The 25,625-nt window shown below is 57.6% G+C and overlaps 11 protein-coding genes across 11 annotated transcripts; 4 read left to right on the top strand and 7 right to left on the bottom strand.

Annotated features, from left to right (window-relative positions):
* Positions 1-40: 40 nt before the first annotated feature.
* Positions 41-3,652, bottom strand: PSEUBRA_004906 (uncharacterized protein; the record flags this gene model as incomplete). Its single annotated transcript, XM_059465415.1, has 1 exon — positions 41-3,652. One exon carries the CDS (start codon positions 3,650-3,652, stop codon positions 41-43), a length of 3,612 nt encoding a protein of 1,203 aa, XP_059320467.1.
* Positions 3,653-4,243: 591 nt separating this feature from the next.
* On the top strand, positions 4,244-7,035 carry PSEUBRA_004907 (RNA recognition motif domain protein; the record flags this gene model as incomplete). The annotated part of the gene is made up of 2 exons (XM_016438378.1): positions 4,244-5,260; positions 5,503-7,035. 2 exons carry the CDS (start codon positions 4,244-4,246, stop codon positions 7,033-7,035), a joined length of 2,550 nt encoding a protein of 849 aa, XP_016290848.1.
* Positions 7,036-7,200: 165 nt separating this feature from the next.
* Positions 7,201-8,783, bottom strand: PSEUBRA_004908 (protein of unknown function DUF89; the record flags this gene model as incomplete). Its single annotated transcript, XM_016438399.1, has 2 exons — positions 7,201-8,517; positions 8,598-8,783. The coding sequence occupies 2 exons, from the start codon at positions 8,781-8,783 to the stop codon at positions 7,201-7,203; spliced, it is 1,503 nt and encodes a 500-aa protein (XP_016290849.1).
* A 1,455-nt stretch (positions 8,784-10,238) lies between these two features.
* On the bottom strand, positions 10,239-10,979 carry PSEUBRA_004909 (Vesicle transport protein, Got1/SFT2-like protein; the record flags this gene model as incomplete). The annotated part of the gene is made up of 2 exons (XM_016438401.1): positions 10,239-10,653; positions 10,762-10,979. The coding sequence occupies 2 exons, from the start codon at positions 10,977-10,979 to the stop codon at positions 10,239-10,241; spliced, it is 633 nt and encodes a 210-aa protein (XP_016290850.1).
* A 519-nt stretch (positions 10,980-11,498) lies between these two features.
* Positions 11,499-13,202, top strand: PSEUBRA_004910 (Chaperonin Cpn60/TCP-1; the record flags this gene model as incomplete). Its single annotated transcript, XM_016438379.1, has 1 exon — positions 11,499-13,202. One exon carries the CDS (start codon positions 11,499-11,501, stop codon positions 13,200-13,202), a length of 1,704 nt encoding a protein of 567 aa, XP_016290851.1.
* A 195-nt stretch (positions 13,203-13,397) lies between these two features.
* PSEUBRA_004911 (Mitochondrial substrate/solute carrier) lies at positions 13,398-14,729 on the bottom strand (the record flags this gene model as incomplete). Its single annotated transcript, XM_016438394.1, has 1 exon — positions 13,398-14,729. The coding sequence occupies one exon, from the start codon at positions 14,727-14,729 to the stop codon at positions 13,398-13,400; it is 1,332 nt and encodes a 443-aa protein (XP_016290852.1).
* Positions 14,730-16,060: 1,331 nt separating this feature from the next.
* On the bottom strand, positions 16,061-17,385 carry PSEUBRA_004912 (Ribosomal protein L21e; the record flags this gene model as incomplete). Its single annotated transcript, XM_016438400.1, has 2 exons — positions 16,061-16,537; positions 17,380-17,385. The coding sequence occupies 2 exons, from the start codon at positions 17,383-17,385 to the stop codon at positions 16,061-16,063; spliced, it is 483 nt and encodes a 160-aa protein (XP_016290853.1).
* A 1,473-nt stretch (positions 17,386-18,858) lies between these two features.
* On the top strand, positions 18,859-19,443 carry PSEUBRA_004913 (Ribosomal protein S4/S9, N-terminal; the record flags this gene model as incomplete). The annotated part of the gene is made up of 1 exon (XM_016438381.1): positions 18,859-19,443. One exon carries the CDS (start codon positions 18,859-18,861, stop codon positions 19,441-19,443), a length of 585 nt encoding a protein of 194 aa, XP_016290854.1.
* Positions 19,444-19,795: 352 nt separating this feature from the next.
* On the bottom strand, positions 19,796-20,440 carry PSEUBRA_004914 (uncharacterized protein; the record flags this gene model as incomplete). Its single annotated transcript, XM_016438408.2, has 1 exon — positions 19,796-20,440. The coding sequence occupies one exon, from the start codon at positions 20,438-20,440 to the stop codon at positions 19,796-19,798; it is 645 nt and encodes a 214-aa protein (XP_016290855.2).
* A 351-nt stretch (positions 20,441-20,791) lies between these two features.
* Positions 20,792-21,414, top strand: PSEUBRA_004915 (Ribonucleoprotein LSM domain protein; the record flags this gene model as incomplete). Its single annotated transcript, XM_059465417.1, has 3 exons — positions 20,792-20,803; positions 20,922-21,313; positions 21,393-21,414. The coding sequence occupies 3 exons, from the start codon at positions 20,792-20,794 to the stop codon at positions 21,412-21,414; spliced, it is 426 nt and encodes a 141-aa protein (XP_059320468.1).
* A 280-nt stretch (positions 21,415-21,694) lies between these two features.
* Positions 21,695-25,036, bottom strand: PSEUBRA_004916 (Beta-galactosidase, domain 2; the record flags this gene model as incomplete). Its single annotated transcript, XM_016438398.2, has 1 exon — positions 21,695-25,036. One exon carries the CDS (start codon positions 25,034-25,036, stop codon positions 21,695-21,697), a length of 3,342 nt encoding a protein of 1,113 aa, XP_016290857.2.
* Between the last annotated feature and the right edge of the window lie 589 nt (positions 25,037-25,625).

Here is a 25,625-nt window from a genome sequence, read left to right on the forward strand (position 1 = left end):
TGTGAGAGAGCGTGATGGACATTGACAATGAGTGACGTTCCTACGCAGCCAACATCGGACGCACCCTCCTTGCCCCACCTCCACCATCACCACCAGCAACCGGCGCAGCCTTCCGCAACGCTAACATCTGTCTCGCCTGTAACCTTGCCTGGTTCACTGGCACCACATTCTCCTTGTCCACCTCCTTCCTCTCCGCCACCACCTCACCCTTGGGCGCCGCTGGGAACTCAACCTCTTTCTCCTTTACGCTCTTGCTCAGCGGCAGCCCCACTCTCTCGCCTTGCGCCATCGCTCGCGCATTCTTCAACGCGAACCGCGCATTGCGCTTCACCATGCCCAGTTCGAGCTGCTTGGCGCTGAGCGCGATGGAAAAGTGCACGTTGTCCTCCTGCAGCGCATCATTCGCTTTTCCGAGCTTGACAAGGTCCAGCTGCAACGACGCGAGTTCCTTGTGCAGTTTGGCTAGGCGATCCTGCCCCGGCGTGGCGGATTCAACTTCTGCAGTGGACTCGGTGGCTTTGTTCGGCGTGCGGGTGCGCAGCTGTGTCTCGAGCGAGAGGATGTGCGACTCGAGTGTCGCGATGCGTGTCGAGTCGTCCGTGCGAGATTGCGAGAGGAGGATGTTCTGGTGCTGCAGCGCGTCGTGATTGGCGGTGAGGGTGGTCAGACGGGAGGTGGTGAGCGAGAGCGTCTCCTCGAGTCGAGAGATGTGCGTATCGCGCTCGACAAGCGTCGTGCGCAGCTCGTCGAGCTCCTTGTTGGCGGAGTCACGGCTGTCATGGTGGGACCGCGATCGTGCTTCGTCCAACTCCTCCTCGAGTGCGCGTGCCCGCGATTCGGCGTGTTCCTTCTCGGCGAGGGCAGACTCGAGCTCCTCGCGCAGATCGGTGAGCTCTTCGAAGCGGCGATCGAGCTCCGATGTGAGTTGGTCGACTTGATGCTGCACGTCGGGGTCGTGACGGTCCTCCACAGTTGCTTCCACCTTTGACGTTGATGCGAGCTGGCGTTCCAGCTCCTCGACCTTGGCCAGAAGATCTCGCTGCTCCATCGCACGCCGAATCTCAGAGTCCTTCTCCAACGTCAGCCGCAGCTGCTCTTTTGCTTGCTCCACCGCTCCCGTCATCCGGTCGTCACTATCGAAAGCGATCTCGTCCATCGCAGCGTTTGCCGCACTCGAGCTGGTCGTTGCAGAACTGAGCAAACCTTGAATCCTCACTTCGTAATCCCGCCTCTCGACCTCCCTCAACCTCCGCTCCTCCTCCAACTCCCGTTCCAGCCCCGCCACCCTATCCCCTCCTCGGGCTGACAGTTGGCCCTGCAGCTTCCTGACCAACTCGACCATGGCAGCGTCCTTCTCATCCGCCTCGGCCACCAGCTCCTCGTACTGCGTCGACAGCTGGGCTAGCGTGGCTCGCACGTCGTGCAGCTCTGCTTGTTGGGATTCTTTCGTCTCGAGAGCGGCCTCGAGCTCGTCGATGCGTGCTGTGGAGGCTGAGAGCTGCGAGAGTAGGCGAGAGACGCGCGACTCGGAGAGCGACGTCAGCGAGTCGAATGCGCTGACTACCACACCGAGTTCCGGTACGGAGGCTAGGTCGGAGGGAAGGGAGGTTGGAGGCGAGATGCGAGTGAGTTGGAGTCGGGAGAACCTGGCTGCTGATGGTGAGTCGTGGTGCTGAGAGGGTGATGTGAACGATAGATCGAGCTTCGTCTGAGCTGGGAGGTCGATTTCGAGAGGGCGCTGAGAGGCGGTCGACACGTCGCCACTCTGCTTTTTCTCCGAGCCCACAGAGGCGGATGACGAGGCCAGTTCCTCTTCGTCTTCCTCTTCAGGCGCGTCGGCGCTGATATCTGCTTGCGGCTTCTCTGATTCGATCTGCACGACTTCAACCTTTGCCTGAAGAGGTACGGGCGAGGGACTCCACTGAGGAGTGCCAAAGTCAGCAGGTGGCGATGAGATTGCACCGAGCGGAGTGTGCGAAAGAAATGCAGGTGTCGTCGGTGCGGAAGGATGTTGCGGACGCTGCGATGCTGGCGTTGCGAACGAAGCGGATGTCGCCGGAGACCAGAATTGAGACGGTGTTCCTCCGGTCGGCTGGGCAGAGATAGCCACATGTGGTGTTTGCGGGTGCGCCGCTGGTCTGAGGACCGATCGTTGCTCGTCGAAAGACTGTTCCCGTGTCGGTGAGAGTGGTTGCGCAGCCTCAAAGACTGAACGGGCTGGAGACTGTTGTGCGACCGGGTGCGGCGATGCAGTGACTGCATCGTGCATGCTCCTCTGACTGACAGGACTCTGCCATCGAGATGCATTCGAGCCTGCCGACGAGGGCGAAAAGTTGACCTCGCGCGCAAGAGGCGAAGATCGAACGGGTGTCCCGACTCGGAGCCTAGCGAAAGACTTTGGCGTATTGACCACGCGAGAAGGCGTCGATGGCGTTGCTTTGCGGGGCGAAGGCGACGATGGAGCCTGAAGTCGGTCCTCCGACTTGTCGGCGCTCTCTTTTGGTCTCTCTTCTGAGGCTGAAGTCGATGGCAGGACATCGTCGCTCTCATCATGAATTGCCTCTTCGAGTGCTGCAGCCGGGTCGGATGATATGTGATCCTCGCTCGAAGCCCTGCCATGTTCAAGTGCAAAACAGGGGGAGTCAGGTTCCCCAGCTGGCTCAAGGTCCTTGTCGCGTGACGAGTCGAGGATCATCGAGCGATGTGGGGAGTTGTTTTGCACGGCGGGCGATGCTGGCAGCTGTGATGCATCTTCGACGTATGACTCTTCCGGTACCATGGATAGGCCTTCCTGCCAGTCGTGCTCCTCTCCAATCCCAGGGCTGCCTATGGACGCTGATACGATATGCCGCGAAGGAGAGTTGAAGCTGCCATGTCGTATCCTATCTAAGGACGGCGAGTATGTCCTTGAATAAGCTCGAGCATCCGGGGAGTCGAGACCCGGCTGCGGGCTCATCTCTTCATCATATTCTTGCTGCGCTACGATTGTGCGCGTGACAGAGTCGGGCAGCATGCGTGTTGTCGGGCTCGAGCTTGGACTGCTGCCGTCGGAGGATGCTGGACTGTCGAGCATGCCAGCTTCGGCCATTCGCGTTCGAAGGCTTTTGCCTGTAAAAGGCGTCCTTGGATCCACTGCTCGGATAGGCCTGGCTGTTACCGTGGGCGATGAGGAAGTGCGATACCTGGGCGAAGAGGACAAGGACCGGTTTGGCGAAGGGTTCGCCTCGTCTAGACCAGCGAGCATATTTGCACCGGCCTGACGGAGGAAGCTCTCGCTGAAGGAGGCATTGCTGTAATCGAATGTGCCGAGGCTGGAGCCGATGCTCTCGTTTCCTTTACCGTTGCTGTTTCTGGAGGAGGGCCGTCGCATGGATTGACTGCTGGACTTGGAGCGCGAAGAGGATGCGTCAGGGCTGGGCGTCCAGACAGCATTTGAAGTGTCTCCCTGCTGTGTTCGAATGCGGCTTGGCCCTGGTGTTGCGTTTGACTGCGTTGCTGTGAATGTTGGAGACGGTATGGGCAGCACGGCTGCGGCTTTTGTCTGCTGGTCGGTTGGAGGCGATGGAGGGCCGAGATAGGGCCCAGTGCTGAGGATGGATGCAGCTGACAGATCCGACAGTCCGCTCTGGTCGGCGGGCAGTGAAGCGTCCATGATGGTGGTCTGCGCCTCTTGGTGGGTTCGACAGCGGCCTTCAACGAGCTAAAAGCTTTGATAATTGAGACGGTGGTGATGAGTCGTGAGATCCAAAGCTTGATCTGGTTTGCGGAGACGTCGAGCTTCCTGATGAACCCTGCAGCGCTTGAGCCAGAAGAGAGTGGAGGACAAAGCCTCTCTGAAACGGCACATCGCAGCCTGCAGCCTCGCAAAAGATGCACACACACCAGAGCTCAGCTGCAAGCGTGTTTGGGCGCGTAGCCAAATTCCCAGGTCACGTGTCAAAGAAATTTCCCTCGAAAAAGTTTAAGAAGACCTGCAGCTGTGAAAAAAAAGTGGCTCAGTTCAAAGACAAATTCTCGACTCTTCACTTCTTCTCGTCCCTCTTTCTCCTCGATCGCTCAACAGCGTCCAACTCAAGCATCTTTCCACCATATACCCGCAGGCTCAGCCCGCAAAAAGCATCGTCGCCACAGTATCTCACACTGAAGACCGCAAAACGCGCTCGTCTCCGGTCAGCAAGCATCTCCTCGTCGGGAAGCACCTCAAGCATCGGCTGTTCCCCCTTTCATAGCAGCATCACACACAATGTCGCGTCTCATCGTACGCGGCCTGCCCTCGTACCTCACAGACGCGAGGTTACGAGAGCACTTTTCCCAAAAGGGCGCCGTCACCGATGTCAAGCTCATGCGCCGCCCCGATGGCACCTCGCGAAAGTTCGGCTTCGTAGGCTACCGATCCGACGAGGAAGCACAACAGGCGCTCGACTACTTCAACCGCACATTCATCGATACCTCGCGCATCACCATCGAGCCCGCTCGACAGATTGGCGATGAAGAGCTCGCCAAGCAGCGCGAGGAGCGCCGAGCCAGGCGCAACGGTGCCAGCGACGAGGCTTCCACTTCGACAAGCGATGCGAGGAAGAGGAAGGGCGACAAGTCGATATCCAAAGATGAAGAGCCAGCAAAAGCAAAGAAGAAGGCAAAGAAGGGCGCTGTTTCGTTCGAAGAGTTCATGTCGGTCATGCAGCCAAAGGCCAAGCGCAAGGCGTGGCAAAATGAGGATGCGATACCGGAACAGACGATGGAAGACATCTTTGCGCCGGTAGAGGCGATCGAGAAGAAGGCCGCGAGGAGGGCGCAGAAGAAGGCCGACGCCGAAGCCTCCGCAGCTGCCGCGGCCGAGTCAGCAGCCCAAAGCAAGGATGCGTCTGAGGAGTCGGACGCAGAACCAGACGCAGCAGCAAACGACGTAGGACTCACGGACGAAGAATATATGCGTCTGCGCATGAAACACAAGGTCGGCACCGACCTCGATACCCTTCACGATCCCGCGGACACTCCCCAGTTCGAGCAGTCGGACGACGAGAAGGACGCCGCCGCAGAAGAGTCCGATCCCGAGTCCGAAGACGAGCAAGTAAACGATGAGGAGCTCGAACGCAAGCAAGCGGCGTCACGGCGAAAAGCCGAGATCGCAGCAGAAAAGGATCAGAAGATCGTCGACCAGATCATGGAGAGTGGCCGACTCTTCATTCGCAACCTCCCCTTCTCCGCGAATCAGGACGAGATCCAGTCCTTCTTTGAAAGCTTCGGCACTGTTAAACAGGTAAGTTTTACCCTCACAGCGACGAACTGGCGACGACGACCGCGGACTTCTTCTTGCATGATGACACATTAGTATAGGGACAGCAGAGCTTGATGCCGTGCTGAGAACCTACTGGAATCTAGATAGTAAAATGATTTGTATCTGATCTCGCAAGAAGGTCTAGGTCGAAGTCGTCATCGTTGCCCGCTTCTCGTGCTAGAGGTTGTGTACTGACACTCACTCGCTCGTTCGATACGATGCAGGTCCACATCCCGCTCGACAAGTCCACGAAAGCATCCAAAGGTTTGGCGTTCGTCTCGTTCACCGACCCATCCCACGCGCTTGCCGCGTACCGTGCAAAGGACGGCTCGACCTTTCAAGGCCGTCTCCTTCACCTCCTTCCCGCCGTCAACAAGGACGCCCCTGCCGAAGGCGACACCAAAAAGGCGGCGACCCTAAAACAGGCGCGGGCAGAACAGAAAAAGGACGACGCGGCCAAAGACTTCAACTGGTCGATGCTGTACATGTCTTCGGACGCCGTCGCCTCGTCCATCGCGGACCGGCTGGGCGTGAGCAAGGCGGAGATCCTCAACCCGGGCGCGGAGGGTGGGCCGGACAACGCGGCTGTTCGTCTCGCCCTGGCCGAAACACGAATCATCCAGGAGACGAAAGAGTTCTTCGCCCAGGAAGGCATCAATGTCGACGCCTTCGATGGCAAGAAGAGTCAGCGGTCGGAGACGACCATCTTGGTCAAAAACATTCCCTACGGCACGTCTGGGGAGGAGGTGGAGAAGCTGTTTGCTTCTCACGGCGAGGTGGATAAGGTGTTGATCCCGCCGAGCGGGACGATTGCGATTGTCGAGATGCCCGTGGTGAGCGAGGCGAGGGTGGCCTTCCGCGCGTTGGCGTACAAGAAATTCAAGGGAGGGATTTTGTACCTCGAAAAGGCGCCGGTGGGGTTGTTGGCGCCGCAGAAGGCGGGCGATCAGGTCGTCAAGCAGGCACCCATCGTCGGGAAGACCATCGACACCACCAACCCCACCTCCAACATCAAGTCCACCGGCGAAGAGGAGGCGGCGGACGGTGCGACGTTGTACATCAAGAACCTGTCGTTCAGCACGACCGACGAGCGGCTCGCGTCGACCTTCCACGGGCTGTCCGACTACGCATTCGCCCACGTGCAGACCAAGCCCGACCCACGTCGACCCGGCGCCCGCCTTTCGATGGGGTACGGCTTTGTGGGGTTCAAATCCGTCGACTCTGCGCGCACCGCGCAAAGGGCTATGGACGGCAAAGTGCTCGACGGGCACACGCTCGTTGTCACTTTCGCGAGACGCAATGCTGACACGCCCACTGCCACCTCTCTTTCGAGCGGGGGAAGCACCAAGATCCTCATCAAGAACCTGCCCTTTGAAGCGACGAAGAAGGACATTCGCGATCTCTTTTCTTCGCAAGGTCAGCTCAAGAGCGTGCGTCTGCCCAAGAAGTTCGACAACTCGACGCGCGGATTTGGCTTTGTCGAGTATACGACGGTGCGCGAGGCGCAGAGCGCCATGGAGGCGCTGAAACATACCCATTTGCTCGGCCGACATCTCGTGTTGCAGTGGAGCAAGGTTGGAAAGGATGAAGGCGAGGAAGTTGAGATGCAGCGGAACAAGACTAGGAAGGGCTTCGTTGGAGGTGAGGAGGAAGGTAGGGCGGATAAGAGGCAGAAGATCAAACTCAATAGCGCCCAGATCAGCGAAGCTGTCAGGAAAGCTAGGAGCAAGAGGGACGATGTCGAGGATGACGAGTGAGCGAGACCCATCTGTAACTTTTAATCGCAGCATCGCATTCAGCTTTCTCGAACATGGCACACGGCATTGAGTGCGAGTCGGGCATGACAAATTTCATTCTACATCGTGTATGGGGGCGTGAAGCTGAGTTTGGGGTTAGCAGAGCGAATGGGGCGAACGCGCCTCTTACTGCGTGTTGAAGCTGACCGGTTTGCCCGGCAGACCGTCGCTGAGTAGCACCACAGCGTACTTGCCACTGATCCTCCAACCAGGCTCCTCATTGTCCAGCTTCTGGCTCACGTCACCAGGCACGCCAACGACCACATCCGACTTGATGGTCCTCAAACTGGCCACGGGCGGGGCGCCGTCCTCGCTCGCCAGCGGACCAATCGCCATGTCAAACGGCGTATCGCTCGGTGCCTGACAATCGTACGTCAACTTCCTATGGTTCAAATCACCCTTGAAGATGACCAGATCGCTGTCGGCCAGGTGGAGGAACAGATCGGGCGCCTCCTGCGAGATGCTCCAGAACGTATAGCCGGTGCACCAGAACGGGTGCTGTTCGTAGATCCATTGGCCTTTGCGTTCGTACTCCTTCCAACGCAGACCCATCTGCTTGAGCGATTGCATATCCGCATCGCTCGCCTGCGGGAAGAGCGAACCGTAGAGCATCGAGTTGAGCAACCAGTCCCAGTCTTTACGGGTTACGTCCGAGACGAACCACGCGAATCGCTTGCCGTGGAAGTGGATCGACGTTGCGATTCCCGACTGGATCAGCCAGTCAGCGTAGACGCAGTCGCAATACAGCTCAAAGCCGGCGTTGTCGAGAACAAAGTCGATTCGGCCACCCTTCATGTTGCTGACCAGCTTCCAGAGACGGTCGAGGTGGTTGCCAAGGATGTTCTTCTCCGTAGCGGCGAGGTGCTCGCCACCGGTGGATTGGAGGTTCTTGATGTCATCCTCGGTCATGTTGATCAGCAGCGAGAGGTCGGTGGCGTTGCCCCAGAGGCAGACTTGGGTGAGTTCGTGGAAGATGAGCTCGCGCGCCTTGAGCTTCTGCTCCTCGTTGGCGCCCTCCTCGTAGGCGAACGGCTCGGCAAAGCGGGTCGACAGCTCAAAGACGGCCGTGCCGGAGCGAGAGAAGGTGTCGCACTTTTGACGGAAAAAGACATCGTAGTCCTTCCAGTACTTGGAGATGCTGAAGCACTCATGGAGACGACGGTACTTGTAGGCCTCGGCGAAGAGCCAGGGTGCGTTCATGAAGTCCTTGCCGCGGAAGAAGCGCGCGATCTCCTTGTTCCACAAGGGGATGTCTCCCTCGCCGTCGTCGATGATGGGTCGCAGCTTGGCGTTCTTGTGGAGATCATCCATGAGGACGTGCATGCGGTCGATGCACTTGGCGAGGTCGAGGATCTTTTCTTCGTCCGACTGCTCGTTGAGCGACTTGATGACATCGTCGACGGCCTTGCCGAGGATGGTGGGAAGACGCTTCCCCATGGTTTCCTGTTGAGCAAAGGAGGACGAGTCAGCATCTGTTCAGCCCTGCACAGAGTCGCCCTCGATGGAGAGCTTCTGTTACTTACGTGAGCGAAAGAGAACTCGTGGTAGCCACGGTACGCGGGCCAGGGCGGGTTGTTGGGGTCGACGCGCGAGGGAGTACGAGCATACTGGGCAGCAGCACCGAAGCCTTGCTTCTTGGGAGGGAGATTGCCGAGGTTGAGCACCGTCCTTGCGGCGGGCTTGGCGGAGGGGTGATTGCGGTCAGCCATGATTGCGACAAGCGACGGGGGGATGGGATGGATGGAGGTGGACGGGAGGGAAGATGCGGGATAGGCTCAGAAGAAGCAAGACGGCGTGGGAAAGGGAAAGGGTGCTCTCGAGAAAGCACGAACTCGGCGCTCGAACCACGTTCAGGGACAGAGAAGCGCAAAGTGACACAGCGGACCTGCCGGAGAGGCTATTTTGTGGTGCGTCTATGCGAACATGTATCATCGGAAGCACTCGTTCCAACTCAGCGAAGCCATTCGGGCGGACCGATGTAGAAGGCGGCCCGCCCGCTTAGCGGATGCCAAGGCTGATCGCTCTATCGTCACACGCCGGCCAGCTCTCGGAAAAGGTCTGTGACTGTGTAGAGCGGGTGCGTGTTTGTCTCGGATGGGCCAGCAGGATCACAGCTGACCGGCTCGATTGCAAGCCTGCAGGAGGCGTACAGCCAAGATCCGGAGAGTGAGCGGTGCTCCAGATCGGATTCGAATCTTTCTGGCTGTGACACGCGGAGATCAAAGCCATCGACTGGCAACGTGTCCTTCCAGCTGGACCCCTTTCGAAAGACTGCCGCCCATCCATCCTGATGGCCCTTGTCCCTGACGTTCATTGTTAGCCTTGATCCGCCCAGTAGATCTGTATCGACCCTATATCATCACGCTATGAACGCAATCTCGAACAAGCTCACTCGATGCAGAGCTGGTCCATGCGCGCCGGCACGACCCTTTGGCGGAATTTCAAGCTCTCTCTCAGGGCGGTGCTACGCGGGGTGACTGAGCAGCGTTTTGCAATTTTCTATTTTGCGAGACGTGTTGCTTGCTGAGCCCACGTCATTCAGCAGCGATTGACAGATCTCCGACCGTGGGCTCTGTTTCCCTTTTGCGTGCCACGCGAGGCGGCTGCGTTGGGCCCTTGGGTCTCGCTTAGCCTGTTGGGTTCCTTGCGCAAGCTTGCTATCCACCGTCTTGGATTCATTTCCTTGCTTTCGACAGTCAAATCTTGAGCACGGTCTGTCTGTAAGGCTTTGGGCTTCCTGCTCCTCCTATGCTTTGTGATGAGACGTGACCACGTGGGCGCGGCAGTGATGCGCTTATTCTGTCACGGGTTGGAATCGGAGGGATGGCTGACGAGCTTGTCTTTCAACGGACAGCGTCGAAGCTGTCTCGAGCAACCATATGGCACCTTACAAGCCGCTCGAGTCGACGCATAGCAACTTGAAGGCGACTTTGGATGTCTGCCATGACAACATGCCGCCGGTCATCTGGAGCCGGTTGAGATGCAACCTCCCACAAACCGATCAGCCCGATCTGATTCGATCCAAAGGTGACCGGCGATGTAGGCCTGCTCCACGGCACAACCCAAGCTCGACGCATGTGCTTGTTAGTGCATGCTTCAGATGCATTCTCTCGCTCGATAGCTGCTTTCCTTGGATAGCATGTGCATCGTATTGCAATCCCACTTCAAATCGGCAACAGCGACGCTCCTCCACGCAACAACATGCTCGCGCCGTACCGCAACGTCGTCGTTCCACCCGGAAAGTACGCCGCCAGATAGGTCAGCAGCGCACCGATCTGCACTATCGCAAAAACAACCGTGGGCAGCATCTTGCGTGGTCCCACCGCAAAGTAAACCGTGAGTGCGAGCGATGAAAAGTAGGCGATCGAAAAGGGCAGTCGCTCCTTGCTGCAGATGTGCTTGAGATGCGCCAGGGGACCCGAGAGGATCGAGAAGCCAATCATGAAGAGCATACTGCCGAGCGAGAAGGCGAGCGCGAACTTTTGCGGTCGAAGCGCCAGGATGGGCGGAGAGAGAAAGATGAAGCTGAAGAAGAAACACACTGCTGCGCCGGCGAGACATGCGAGAAAGCCGAGGAATCTGTGGCAGATCGACATGCGAGGCAAGTATCAGCAGTCAGTACATCATCAAGCTTGCTGTTGCTTCCACATCGCTGGTCAAACTGCATCTGACGACGTTGCAACTCACCTCTCCCATCGACTCAAGCTGAGATATGCCTCCTCTTCGTTGGTGCGCTCGTTGGACCGTAATGGCACATAGCCAGAGATGCTATTTGTGATGGTCGAGAGGTAGCTCGTCGGTCCAGTGGATGCGTTCTGTGGCCGAGAGTCGTCTGTTCTCCCTTGCGCCCATCGAAAGCCCGACAGCTCGGAGCGGTAGTTGGATTCGGTCGACGCCATGGCCATATATTGAGGTTGCCGTGCTGCGATTGTACCGGACCTGTGTTTGGCAGGATGTCCTTTCGGTCACTGCTGTTGAACCTTGTCTGTGGAGATACGATGATTTGCGTCTGGATGGGTATGCGCGATAGATGGTGGCTATGATGAGAGCTTCGGATGGTGTTGTGTTGTTGCACTGCGTGAATGTCAGGGTCCAAGTGAGTGTTGCAGTTGAGGCTATGTTCTCGTGCGAATGATTTAGCCTCTGATTTTGAGTGTGAGAAGAAAGGTGGAAAAAAGGTTCCTCGCGCTTCGAACACCACACCGCGCACTCGATGCTTCTGTCTCTGGCTCAGCCTGCAAAGACCAACACCAGCCAGTCGCGCACGCACATCTTCATTTCTGCGGAACACCCTTTCTTCCAGCCCTTCAACGATTCCTCCTCTTGGCCTACAACGAACTTCTCACATCAGGCAGTAACAGTCAGGAAGGCGATAAGATCCAACACCCACTAGCACACAGCCGTCCGGCCGTACACACCACACTATGTCGGCCATCGAGCTGATCAACCCAAGAGCCGAGTCCGTCCGTCGGACGCAGGCGCTGCAGGTCAACACTGCCGGTGCCATCGGTCTCGCCCAAGTCGTGCGCTCCAATCTCGGCCCTCGCGGTACCATCAAGATGCTCGTCGACGGCTCGGGCAATCTCAAGATGACCAAGGACGGCAAGGTGCTTCTCACCGAGATGCAGATTCAGAACCCCACCGCCGCCATGATCGCGCGAACCGCCGTTGCCCAGGACGAGCAGTGCGGCGATGGCACCACCTCTGTCGTGTTGCTGGTCGGTGAGTTGCTCAAGCAGGCCGAGCGCTACATTCAGGAAGGCGTCCACCCGCGTGTCATCAGCGAAGGCTTCGATGTTGCCAAGACCGGAGCGCTAAAGTTCCTCGAAGAGTTTAAAAAGTCTCCCGAAATGGACCGTGCTACCCTGGTGAAAGTGGCCACCACCTCGCTCTCCACCAAGCTGCACGCCAAGCTCGCGACGCAGCTCGCCGCCGACATTGTCGATGCGGTGCTCGCCATCAAGCCCGCCACCACCTCCACCGTCGAGGTGCCCGCCCCTACCGCCGACGGCAGCAGCGAGAGCGTCAGCGAGTGGAACATCAAAGACCCCATCGACCTGCACATGGTCGAAATCATGAAGATGCAGCATAAGACCGAGACCGACACCCAACTCGTGCGCGGGCTCGTGCTCGATCACGGCGCTCGACACGCCGACATGCCCAAGCGCGTCGAAAACGCCTACGTGCTCACCCTCAACGTCTCGCTCGAGTACGAAAAGACCGAGGTCAACTCCGGGTTTTTCTACTCTTCGGCGGAACAGCGCGAGAAGCTCGTCGAGTCCGAACGTCGGTTTGTCGATGCCAAGCTGAAGAAGATTGTCGAGTTGAAGCAGGCGGTGTGCGATGCGCCGACCGAGGGGAGCAACGAGAAGAAGAAAAACTTTGTCATTTTCAACCAGAAGGGCATTGATCCTATGTCGTTGGACATTTTGGCCAAGAACGGGATTCTGGCGCTGCGACGCGCCAAGAGGCGCAACATGGAGCGCCTGCAGCTGTGCTGCGGTGGTGTGGCGCAGAATTCGGTCGACGACCTCAGCCCGAACGTGCTGGGTTACGCCGGGTTGGTGTACGAACACACGCTCGGCGAGGAGAAGTACACCTTTGTCGAGGAGTGCAAGGATCCCAAGTCGGTTACGATTCTCATTAAGGGTCCGAATGCGCATACCATGTCGCAGATCCAGGATGCGGTGCGCGACGGCCTGCGTTCGGTCAAGAACGCCATCGAGGACACAACGCTCATCGCCGGCGGTGGCGCCTTCGAAATTTCGGCTGCACACCATCTTACGACCGAGATCAAAAAGTCTGCGAAGGGCCGGGCCAAGTTGGGTGTCCAAGCGTTTGCAGATGCGCTGTTGGTGATCCCAAAGACGCTCGCGTCCAACTCTGGGTTTGATGTGCAGGACTGCCTGGTGGCGCTGCAGGACGAGGCGAGCGAGGGCAACGTGGTGGGACTGGACGTGCAGACGGGCGAACCGATGGACGCGATCAGCCAGGGCGTCTGGGACAACTACCGCGTCAAGAGGCATATGCTCCACAGCTCGGCCGTTATTGCGAGCAACCTGTTGAGCGTCGATGAGATTCTTAGGGCGGGAAGGAGCAGTTTGAAGAACGAGGGGCCCATGGGTTAGTAGCTTTGCACAAGATCGTTAGGAGACACACAGCGACGCTTGGCAAATGGCAAAAGAAACATTGCCAACCGCGATTGCGATGAGACCGTGAGAATGCTTGCTTGAGCTCAGTCGCACAGACGGACGTGCTTGTGAATGAGTGTATTCATCGTCATATGTAGCGCTTCCTTCCGCTTCCCCGTTCTTGACAAGCCATCAATGCTTGTTCGTCTCCTCCCCACTCGTAAGATGCAAATCATCCATGTGCACCTCCAAGAACCCCTTGACCGCCTCGTAGGTCAAAAAGCTGGTCCCGATACTCGGTGCGACCTTCAACAAATTCGGCAACAATCCCCTGTATAGCCCCGTAACGCCTTCGGCCTTGACAATGTTCTGGATCGCGTTGAGCGCGTTTTTGTCCTTGTAGCCCAACTTTTCCTGGCTATCCTTCATGCCTGCGACCTGCATTCGTCGTCGCAACACGTCGAGGGGGTATGTGAGGGTTTGGGAGATGGAGCCTGCTAGGGCGCCACAGGCGAGCTTCATCAGAGCGGAAGGTTCGCCGTCTGCCGGAGTGATGCGTTTCCTCGCCGCCTCGTAGAAGTAGAAATTGAGTGCGACGTAGGGGGCCACGCCGACGCTGGTTGGAACACAACCACGGTATAGACCCCTCACACCGCCTTCTTCGCGATACACCTGTTTGGTCATGCTCCAAATACCCGGTACCGCTTTTTGTCGTGCTGCAATCTGCTCTCTCAGCAGTTCTGCCGAAACCTTCTTCGTCGTTGCACCAACCTCGCTCTTGGCCTCATTGTACATGTTGGCACTAGCAATGCTGATCCTACTCCTGACCAAATCCAACGGATAGGTACTCACCACGCTGGCAATACCAGCCACAGCCCCCGCCGTGAGCCGCCTAACCACGTCCAATTCGCCATGCTCCGGTCGCAACCACGTCTTGCACATCTCGTACGTGGTGAACTGCACAGCGGAGTAGGGGGCGATACGCAAACAGTTGATGCCGTTGCCTCGCATGAAACCGGCAAAGCCCTCTTCTTGCCACATCTTGACCAGGCCCGTCCAGACGCCGTTGTAGGCGCGATTGCGTTTGTTGGCCGAAGATTGCGGTTGGACCTGCATGATGATCTTCAGGCGTTCGAGGGGGGAGACGACGGTGCGGGATGTTGCACCTGCTGCACCGCCCGCGACGAAGTAGGTGATTAGGAAGGCGTGCGAGGTTCCGTGCGAGTGGTCCGTTGAGGAGGTGGTGTTGGAGGTGTCGTTGGAGGATGGAGAGTGCACCTGCTCGTACGCTTTAGCCCGCGCGAGGTCTGTTGGTGTCAAAGAGTCGGTCGCGGCGGAGGGACGGCCAGTGGAGCGCATGCGCAATATTGGCGGCCTGTCGCATGGTGTGGTGGTTTGGCCGGCAAGCGAGACGAGCGCAGACGCTGAATCGAGGAAGCTCTCGAGCGTCGAGGCGGATGTTGAGGCTTGGCTTGAGCGCGTGAGCGTGGCCATCGGCCGTGTTGGGTCCGTCGCTACCGCCATGACTGCGAGGAAAGCGGCTGTGGTGAGATCGAAGCAGATGCTATAGTGGTGATGTGAGCATAGCACTGGTTGTGTCTATGATGTCGTCGAGGATTTGACGCTGCTTTTGCCTGCTTGATCGAGAAAAGGTCTTGGAATCTCAACGCCGTGAGAGTGCAGCGCGTGGGACGTGTGTGAGGTTGCTTGACGTTGCGCGTGACGATGCGTGAGAAGATGCGAGCGACGACATGAGCGTTGCGAGAAGAAAGCACGACTGAAGAGGTTGATGAATGTCTTGTGTGTCCCAACTCGGATCGGCAGTGACTCGCTCGGAAGTGACCGGTTAAATCGCGCTTTTTAGTGATTTGAGCGTGTGACGGTCTGGATGCGGTCCGCTGCCGTCTTTTCGGAAATGCTCCTCCGTCTGCCTCTCGATAGGATCGTCGATCCGGCCGTTGTCGAAGATGTTCGCAGAGCTGCACGATCGAATGCAATGTGCAGCAACGGTACGCTGCGTTGTTGAAGCTAATCGTTCGTGCGGTCGAGGGGTCGTTCCGAGCTGTCGAAGTCCGAAGAATAGCGTTGAGTTGGGCGTGCCGTTCAAGATCGGGAAACCAGACGAGAAGGTACGTCCTCGATGTCACTTGGAGCAGCAAAAGGGTGTGTCGACAAGACAGATGCAGGTTGATCTCGTCACCGGCTTGTCACAGGGGTAAGCGACGTCGATCTGCACCTGTCAGTTCGAGCTATATACCCGGGGAGGAACAACACTTTTCACAAACACACTTCCCGGGGAGGAGTCACGTCACACCTTGACACCGGCCTGCTCGCTCGCTTGGCCGTTGTCGTGTGGGGTTGCTCACGCCGGACACACACCGGCCCTTTTCAGGCAAGGACGAGGTGGGAACCCTGATCCGGACAGGAATGCCTTTCGCTTTGCCGGTGAAAGCGAGTTGAAGCTCCACTTTGGCGCTTACCGATCCCTTCCGAGTCGAAAGTCGGATCACCGATTTGGAATAGAATTGCAGGCCGATCTACAGCATGTCTCCTCCTCCTCATCACACATGCGGCTTCGACTTGGATTCCCCCGTGCTTGCCGTCAACAATCTTAAAGTACAGCCATCGAGAATGTTTGAATGCACACACGACACCGGCCACACAACAATGCTTTCGTGAGAATGTCTTGCTTTCGCATGGTTGCCCGTCTCCTGGTGTATCAGGAGAACAAGGCGGTGATCTTTCGACCAGTGGTTTTGGGTGTGGTAAATACAAGTGATGAAAGCATCACAAAGAGAGTCTGAGTGTGAAATGCAATGCCGAGAAAACGTAGACCAGGGGATGGGAGAACACCATTAGATGTAGGTGTCGTAAGCCTGGGGGGCGAGGGTCTCGGGGGCGTTGCCCTTCATGGAGAGGGTGAAGGCGGTGCGGGGAGCGGTGGGGAGACGCTTGAGCTGAACGCGCTCGCCCTTGGCCTTGGCCTCCTTCTTGAGCTCGGCGTTGCGCTTGACACGCTGCAGGAAGTCATCACGGCACTTGGAGTGCTTGACGTGCTCGATGCGGACGTTAACACGCTTCTCGATGTATCGGTTGCCAACCACCTTGTAGATGATGACACCGACAGCTCGTGGGGCAACGTTGAAAACGACACCGGTGCGGCCGTGGTAGTACTTGTGGGGCATACCCTTCTGCTCGGCAGCGTTGGCCTTGATGTCGACAATGTCACCGGCGTGGAAAGGTCGCAGGTAGGTCGACAGCTTGATGGGACCATGCTGGCGGAACTTCCTCGCGAAGAGGTGGCGAGTGCGCGCCCTGTAACCGAAAGAGTGCTATCGATGGGGTCGAAGGATCGCATTGCGAAGGATAAGGAATCAGTACGGTGCCGTGTGGGTGCTGCTGTCGAACGTCTGCGATGCAAATAGTCACGTCCATCCTGCATCGTTCAGCAAGGGGTCGGAGGGTGTCGAGAAGTCGCAGCGGCATGCCAACCAGAATCTCGAGGCTTCGTCTCTCTGAACATGCTGGAGCGTGTCGGTAGCTTGGTGCTAAGGATGGCGGATTGAGGTGTAGAATGGATCAAGTTGACAATCCGAGGTGAAGCATTTGCCAACTTGATCCACGTCGCCAGTCCACGGAGTTCTAGACCCGCTCGAACTTTGCTGATCCCGAGCGCTGCAGACTAAAGGCACCAGTCGAGACGTTGATGTGTCAAAGTGTCGTAACCTTCCCGCACGAAGGCTGGCAGTTGTTGGTCGAGCCTTCAGGTCGTGAGCGACGAGCGTTGAGCGGTAGCGATGATGGATAGGCCGCTAAAGTGTCGAAGTGCTCCGACAATCGCAATCATCTACTCCGAAGTCCTGGTGAGGCTGCCTGCGTATTCAAAACTGTTGAGATGCCGTCGAATGTCCCGCCTTCTAATACCCGTTGTGTAGGTCCTTAGTTCCTCTGCCTTAGGCTGACCATGCTCCAGATGAGATCATCGAAGCTTCTCGGACTGCTAGCGCTTCTCCTGCTTGTGTCGACAAATGCCCATGAACATCTGCTGAGAGCCTCCCAACTACCAACTTTTCCTTCACATGGATAGCTTCCTAGATGCTGCGTGTATAGTCGATGCCGCTGGTCGATGCGAGGATGTGACGTGACGTTGCTGACGTTTGCAAGGTATACTTACAGGCATTGTGAGTTAATGATCTCTTGAGGTGGTGATGGTGACGAGAAGGATGATGATGACGGCCACCTCGAATCGGTTTGCTCAACTCGCGCTGCCTGGCTACAGTGGACTTGCAGCCCGTCCAATGGCTCTGTGGCTCAGCAGCTGCCTTTCTGGCCTCGCTGGGCGCTCACGAGTTCCGCCAATTCTAAGTCTCTGCTTCTCACATCGCCGTCTGCTGCCAATCCCAAGCTTAGAATCGGCGCTTTGTGCTCTGCTGCTGCCTAACCAAGTCTGGGCTCGCACCGAGCTGTTTCAGGCGAGTGCCGAATCTAAAGATTTCGATTCAGTCATTTCAAACGTTTAGGATTTTAACGAGAATACAAAACGGCCCGGCCGAATTTATGAGCAGCTATACCAGGTCACGTGCAGTTCAGAAAGAATTTCGGTCGCACCAGCTAGCTGCCTGGTGTCGAGAAGACAGTCCTTCGGGCAAGTCGCTGGCTGGCTGGGCCACGACATCAGAGAGCGGCTCGCATTCTGAGACCCTCGAAGCCGTGCTGGCTCGAGACAGGCAGACAGCCAGGGCCTGCGAGACTGTGTGAGAGCCAGGACTGGGTCTAGTTGACAGTTCGTTCGTCGTCGTTTCTACCTTACCGCTCCTCACCACACCCATCAAGGTAAGTCGCACCGAACCGCTTGCGGTCGTGTGCTCGAGATATGCCCATGGCGGCCTCGATCCAAGACACACCCCGACGCCAATCGTCGACATAGCCCGCAATGGCAGCTAGGAGGACAGCATTCAACGAAGAGTATCACGACACGATGACGATTTGACGATAGCATCAGCAACCGCAACGACCCCACCACCGCAGCATAGATTCGATCAAATACCCATGCACATCCCATATACCCAGCAGAAACACTTCATTGCTTTCGCCGCATTCAGCATCGCAGGACTTCCAGTCAGGAGCAGAGAATTCTCTGGCAGGCCGATCTTTCGATCGTCAAATGGCTATCCTTCCCTTGTTTGCAGGGAGCCGCTAGCAGAACAAACTCGTCCGGGACCGGCGCATCGCCATCACAGCGTACACCGCGCTTTCGACAGACTGTTCGTTCAGCATATTGCATCACCATCGACTTTAGCACCACCTATCTCCAGCTGGCAGGACGTGTTCGTGCTCTACATCAAGAGTCTGTGCCTCGGGAACGGCTTGGCAGGACGTGCTTAGTCTAGCACCGTCACGATTCTGTCACCGTTTGTCTGGGATGAGGACGTTAGCACACCAACTTTCCCTGCCTCTTCAGCGCTGGATCATCTCGTCATCATCGTATACTCCTCCTGCAGTCCGACACCAAGGGTGACTTGATCGAGGCAACCTGGCATCTCAAGAGCCTCGCCCCTCGCATGCACACATAGGCAACCTGGTCAATGTATACTGACCTCACTGTTGCCCGCCCTTGTATTCACGTCTGACTTTATTTCTTCCCAAAGACAAAATGCCTCGCGCTCCTCGTAAGCAGTCCAAGACCGCCAAGGTTCCCCGTCGACCCTTCGAGTCGGCCCGTCTCGACAGCGAGCTCAAGCTCGCTGGTGAGTACGGTCTGCGCAACAAGCGCGAGATCTGGCGCATTGCCCTTACGCTCTCCAAGATCCGACGTGCTGCTCGTGAGCTGCTCAAGCTCGACGAGAAGGACCCCAAGCGTCTGTTCGAGGGCAACGCCATCATCCGTCGTCTGGTGCGCATCGGTGTGCTCGACGAGACCCGCATGCGTCTCGATTACGTGCTCGCCCTCAAGATCGAGGACTTTTTGGAGCGTCGTCTGCAGACCCAGGTGTTCAAGTCCGGTCTCGCCAAGTCGATCCACCACGCCCGTGTGCTGATCGTCCAGCGCCACATCCGCGTCGGCAAGCAGATCGTCAACGTCCCCTCGTTCGTCGTCCGCCTCGACTCGCAGAAGCACATTGACTTTGCCCTCACCTCGCCCTACGGCGGTGCCCGTTCCGGCCGTGTCAAGCGCAAGCGTGCCCGTGCCGCCGCTGAGGCTGCCGGCGGTGGAGACGCCGAGGAGGACGAGGAGTAAATCTCCCGTCTAACTTCAACATCTCCCGCATCATCTCCCATCACACATACACTCGCATCATGAGTTGGCTTCCCACGTTCGCAATGGCACATCTGCCTTTCAGCCATCGCTGAGCACAGGACGATCCTTCGCATGCTCTGCACACACACACACACACACACGCATATACTTGTACTTTTTTCCCACACCTCCCGGCATTCTGTGTCAAAACAACCCAAAAAGAAAGGCAATTCATACTGGTTTCTTGCTTCCTTTGCTCATCGTTTGTTGCACAATCTCCCACTGAGTATCGTTCGTACCGTGTTCCTGAGCAGCTGCAGTGATATTTCAGTGTTCAGCATTGCAAGACATGCTACCCCTCGGCCAACTGCAGCTCGACACTCTCAGCATACACCTCCTGCATCAACTCTGCGATTTCGGTTCTGACCAGCTTGACCTCCTCGTCCAGCGCCTTTATCCTTTCCCTTGCCTCGTCCTCGTCCCTCTCCACCTGGCCGTCCTCCGGCTTGAGCGTGGTCTTCCTCAGCTGATCGCGCTCGACGACCTTCCTCAGCACGGTGTTCTCCCTGTTCTGTATCGCGTCGACGAGGGGTGCGAGCTGGGGAGCGTTCGAATGGGCGAGTTCGGTCTGGATCGCCCGCAAGCGGTGACCGCACTCGATGAGGCCCTGGGTGGTGATCTGCATAATTTGGGCGAGGAGGCGGTCGGAGAGCGGGACGGTGGTGGTGCTGCACCCCGCGCAACGGCCCGTGCTTTCCTCGTTGGCATCATGTGGTGCGGAGGGCGCGTCGTTTTGAGAGCCGTTGATAGGGTCAGACGGGGAGGAGGGTACGTGCGAGAGGAATGTGTCGAAGGCATCATCGTATTCGTGCCACACGGCGATCCGGCGTTCCTGCACCTCTTTGACTGCTTTCAGCAGCTCCAGGGGTGATGATGGAGTTTCATCGCCGCTGGCGATTAACTCCGCGGCATCTGTTCTTGGTGTGGGTTCCGGCATGTGTATCGCTTCACTGGATCGTGTGGAAGGCAGCAAGGAGTGGGGATGAGGTCGGTGGAGGCATACGAAGCTTCGCATGCGGCGTCGAGGAGAGGGTCCTGATTATGTAATGCTGATAACTGACGAGCCTAGACTTCAGCAAAAGCGCACGGCTGTCGAAGATCCTTGTGGAGTTCGTTGACAGCTCTTGCATGCTCTTCGACGCATGGTTTCGACACCTTCCCTTGCATCGTTTCGACTGGCCAGCTGCTCACACTCGACAGAACACCTCACTGTAGCCATTCGATTGACGTTAGCAAGCAGCAAGGTCGAGAGCATCAGACTCAACTCGCCGCAGCATAATCTAGAGACATGTCGGAAAGAGTAAGTCTGCCAAAGTCGCCCCACATCATGCTCGCACCGCATCACTGACTCGCTCTCTCACTCCCTTCACATCTAACCTTGCCCGCTCTCGCTCGCTATCGTATCACCGTCACTATAGGGTCGCGGAGGACGCGGCTCTGCCCCAACACGGGGCGCGGAGCGAGGAGGTCGTGGAGGTGGACGAGGCGCCTCATCTCGAGGCACCGCTCGTGGCAGCTCCCACTCCGGCCCCTCTGAACGCACCGAACGCCCCAAGAAGGAAGCCATCCTCGACCTCACCAAGTACATCGACCGTCAGATCCGCGTCAAATTCGCCGGCGGCCGCGAGGTGTTCGGTACGCTCAAGGGATTCGATCAACTCATGAACCTCGTTATGGACGAAGTCACGGAGAGTCTGCGAGACGAAGAGGGAAACACCACAGATAAGACAAGAAAGTTGGGATTGGTCGTGCTCAGAGGTACGGCGTTGACAGTGATCAATCCCGCAGATGGGTTTGAGAGCATTGAAAAGTATGTATACCGACAGGAGCTGGGGGATGGAGATGAAGAGACGACTGACCTTTTGATTTTGCTTTGTGTTGTCGAACAGCCCTTTCGCACAGACCGAGTGAACGTTCGTCGTATGGACATCGACCGTTCGTACACCAGATCAGCACGACAGCGACCATACTCGTACCGCATCCTCTTCACCACGACGAATACAAACCTCATCTTGTACTTGTACTCCCGATGCCTGATGGACCGGCATGTGCTCCAACTCATACTCTTGAACAGCTCATAGGCGTATCACAGCGGCATCTCACATCGACAGACGCCGGAAAACCCAGACTCTCCTTCTCGAGGATGCATGACATTGCAGTGCGGCGAACAAGCATCCTCTTTCCCCTCCACCTATCCCCTCAACTCCTCCCATCCTCCCGCCTGCATCACATATCCATCTCTCGCCCGTCCGCTCATGACATGATCCACCCTCATCTCCAAATCCTCCCTCGGATCCCATTCCCCCTCCTCGTCATCCAGCCACCAAACACTAACACCGACCACATTCTCTCCTCTCAAGTCCAACACCCCATCGTGCACCGGGAAAACCGTTTGAGGGCCCAAATTGTTGACATACCTACCCATCTGCCAGCCATTCACATAGAGCTGCGCCCTAAATCGCCTTCCCTCGAGTTTGCGGAAGACAAAGCTCACGCCGATATCCGCATCGGGAGGCGCGTCGAAGGCGAAAGTTGTGCGGTAGAACACCACGCGGCGATTGGAGGGGAGGGTGGGCCAATGGTCCGAATTGTAGCCAGGCAAATGCCAGCCTTGAAGTTCGTGGTAGAGACCGCCTTCGTTGAGACTTGTGCGCACTGTGTCGGGTGCGGACTCGCCCATGTGGTTGCCCTGGACCTTCCATCGGACGGACGGTTCGGGTTGATGGGTCGTGCGGAGGGAGGGGAAGGAGAATCCGACGATGCCGCGCGGTAGCTTCACCGCTTCCAATCCGTGGCGTTGCAGACCGATGGGTAGTTGACCGGCTTCCATCTCTATTCCCATATGATCCTGCAGCACCACCAGCACGTTCTTCCCCCCTCGCTTGTTCTGGTTCAAGCTGGATGCGGGGAGACGGAATGTGGCGCCCACAGCACTCGCCTCCCGCCCCGCCTCCGCACTCCCTAGATACACATCGTTTAGCCAAACACTAAACGCACTGCTACGTCCACCTTCGACCTTGACAAAGACATCCGTCGGCACGTGTCGCGGATCCACCTCGAAGCGGCCGCGCCAAACGATGTTGTTCGCATGATACCCGTACTCGGACGCAAAGAGGATGGTTCCCTGCGTGTCGAGGCTGGGATCGCGGGTGTAGGGGTTGGGCGAGGTGGTTTTGTTGGCATCCACCCAGTGGGCGTCGTGGAACACGCGCGACGTTTGAACGATGCTATCCCGCCAACGCCAGTCGAGCTTTGCACTTGCAGGCGGTCTCCAGGCGAGGGCGCTGGGCGACGGCCCGGGGAGATGGAGGATGTAGAGCCAGTCGGCGTTGGACTGCGCTTGCGCGTCAACCCGGTGACCGTTCCAGTAGACATGCGTGAGGTTGGGGAGCGCAAAGATGGCGGTGGTGTTCGAGGCTGTGGTGAGTGAGCCCCAGAGATGGAGTGTATCCAAAGGCTGGGAGGTGGTCGAGTAGGTGGCGTTCCGAAGAAGGTCCGCGTTGAGGATCACAACGCTGTCCTCGGAGAGGCCGAAGAAGTCGTTGATGATGTTCGGGCGTGTGGGTCGCTGTAGACTCGAGGGAGGTGAACTGCCGATGTACCTTGCGGGTGCGGAAAAGTCTCGCCGAGTGAGGAAGGTCGGTGTGAAATGCATCACAACATAGGTGCCGAGTGCGGTCTTGTACGTTACGAAGCGGTGATCATCGGTGGTAGAGACGGGAAGCGTACCTCGTGCCTCTACAGCATTCGGCCCGATGTCCGAATGCAGACGCTTTAACTCTTCCCACTCTCCGCCCTCTACCGTCTGCAGCATTCCGGCCTTCCCAACGTTGAGCATCTGCATCTCCACAAAGGCATCACCCTCCATCTGCACCCGGAGCGAATACTCGATGAGCTGATCCGGCCCGTAGTCGAGGCTGATCACTACGCTGTTGCCGACCGTTACGACGCGGTACACATTGGCGGTGCTGAACCTCAGCAGCAGGCCACCTGGCAGCGCCTGGTCCACCGGAATGATGTGACTTTCCCTCCCATTAAGGTGGTTGACGCTGCTGTCACCTTCGCGCCGCCCTCCGATCAGCACGCTCTCGCCCAACGACTCGATCTCCAGCGCAAAGCTCACCCTCCTCGACTCGGTCGTGTTGTCGTACCGCACCACATAGAACTTGCTCCGCGTCTCCGGGTTCTCGAGCACCGTCGTTCTGAACACCCTCGCATCGACCTCTTTGTTCCTATCCACATCCCATGCCTGCGAGATATTGAACCCAGTCCTATCCTTGATCTGTTCCGTCATCGCTAGATCCGCAAACGCATCCACAAAGTAACCCTGCCTCTTGAGCTCGGTATACTTGTCCGTGATCTGTCTATGCTCGTTCAGCGCCGCACCATAGTCGTACGACGTATAAACATCCGGTTCAGCCAGCCCACCCCAGTTGGTGCCGCCGTAGACCATGTAGATACTCAGCAGCGTCACGCGCTGTGCGACGAGGGCCAGATTCGCAATGCGTGTCCAGCTGGCGTTGGTCATCTGCGCGCACTGCTCGTATCCTGGCCCGCCGTACGGGTCGTAACTCCCACCCTGAAATTCCGGGATGTAGAACGGTTGGGAAGGGTTGGTCTGCTGGTGGTATTCGAGATAGTCGTCACGGATGGGAACCCAGGTGGTCGGGTTGGAGCAGTCGAAGCGTTGAGGATACGAATCCAGACCGTAGAGGTCGACGAGATCGACAAAGTTGGCGTCCCGACCTGGGTCGTTGTACGTGATGGGCACGGTGATGCCATTGGACTTGAGTCGAGAGACGAGTTGACGCATGTAGGCGCGTTCCGCAGGCCCCGTCTTGTACTCGTTATCCGCCTGAACGAGGATCACGCTCCCGCCCTCGAGACGGCCCGAGTGCGTACGCAGCTGATGCTTTACCACCACCTGGGAGATGGCGTCGATATAGGGTCGCCAGGCGGCGTGCCAAGCGGTATCATTGGTGCGCAAGGTGGCGTCAAGGTTGACCGTCCATGGCGCCATCCCTCCCGCAGTCGTCTCGGCGTTGATGTACGGCCCCGGGCGGACGATTACGAACAGACCCACCTCCTTCGCTAGAGTGAGGAAGAAGTCGAGGTCGTTGACGCCAGTGAGTTTGATGGACGCGGGGTCTGGACTGGGCTGGATGAGCCCCCAGTGCGTGTAGATCGAGACGGTGTTGAAGCCCGCCGCTCGGATCTTCTGCAGTACGTCCCGCCATAGGCTAGGCACGGGCAGACGCCAGGGATGGAATTCGCCTGCTAGGACAAAGAGGCGCTGTTGACCCCCAGCTAGTGCGAGACTGTACTTGTCGAAGACGACGGCGGAGCTGTTGCTGCTCCGTGGGAGCGTCCATTTGGGCCGAGCAGCTGCGTCCAGCTTTTCAACTGTTGCAGGCTCGACTGTCCCGGGATGTCTGTCTATTGAGAAGGGCGCCTGTGCAGCATGCACGACGTGCAGGAGACAGGCGAGTCCAGCGGCCAAGTAGCCAGCAAAGGCTGCAGTGGTGAAGCGCATGGCAAGCAGGTACCTCTACAAGCGAGGCTTGATACGTCGAGAGCGTCAGGATGTCGAGCCTCGAGAGGCAAACGAATCCGGGAGGAGCCTAGTCGATTTGAGGGGAAGGGATTCGTTGGAGTAGGCTGAAGTGCAAGCAGGACGATACCTGGTCCAGATGGCTGCTGGCAGAGCTCTCCCGTGAGGATTGTCCGTGTCAAGCAGCGATGCTGATGGAGCAGAGCATGGTCCTGCAAGACAAGCAAGCAGGGATGGACCCTTGAGAATGCATGAACCGTGCGGGCATGTGGAGAGAAACTGTCAAAAACCGCGCGCCCTGGCGTGTTCGCCCGGACCGCCGCTGTACATTCGGACGATCAAATCGGTGCGTCCGACTCACGCTCGGCTGTCCTTCTTCAGACCTCACGAGAACGGGGCTCGCTTTCTTCCGCTCAGTTCGAACGCACCGGACGTGCTTGAACCCTTGCACCAGCACTGACGCTCGCTGCCGTGTAGAGAATGCACTTGATTATTCCAGCAATGACAATGCGTGCGTTGCTTGCATGTATACCACAACGACGCCAGATACAGAACAAGAAGGAAGAGAGGC

Source organism: Kalmanozyma brasiliensis, assembly GCF_000497045.1.
Source record: "Kalmanozyma brasiliensis GHG001 unplaced genomic scaffold PSEUBRA_SCAF4, whole genome shotgun sequence".
Classification (NCBI taxonomy): Eukaryota; Fungi; Basidiomycota; class Ustilaginomycetes; order Ustilaginales; genus Kalmanozyma; species Kalmanozyma brasiliensis.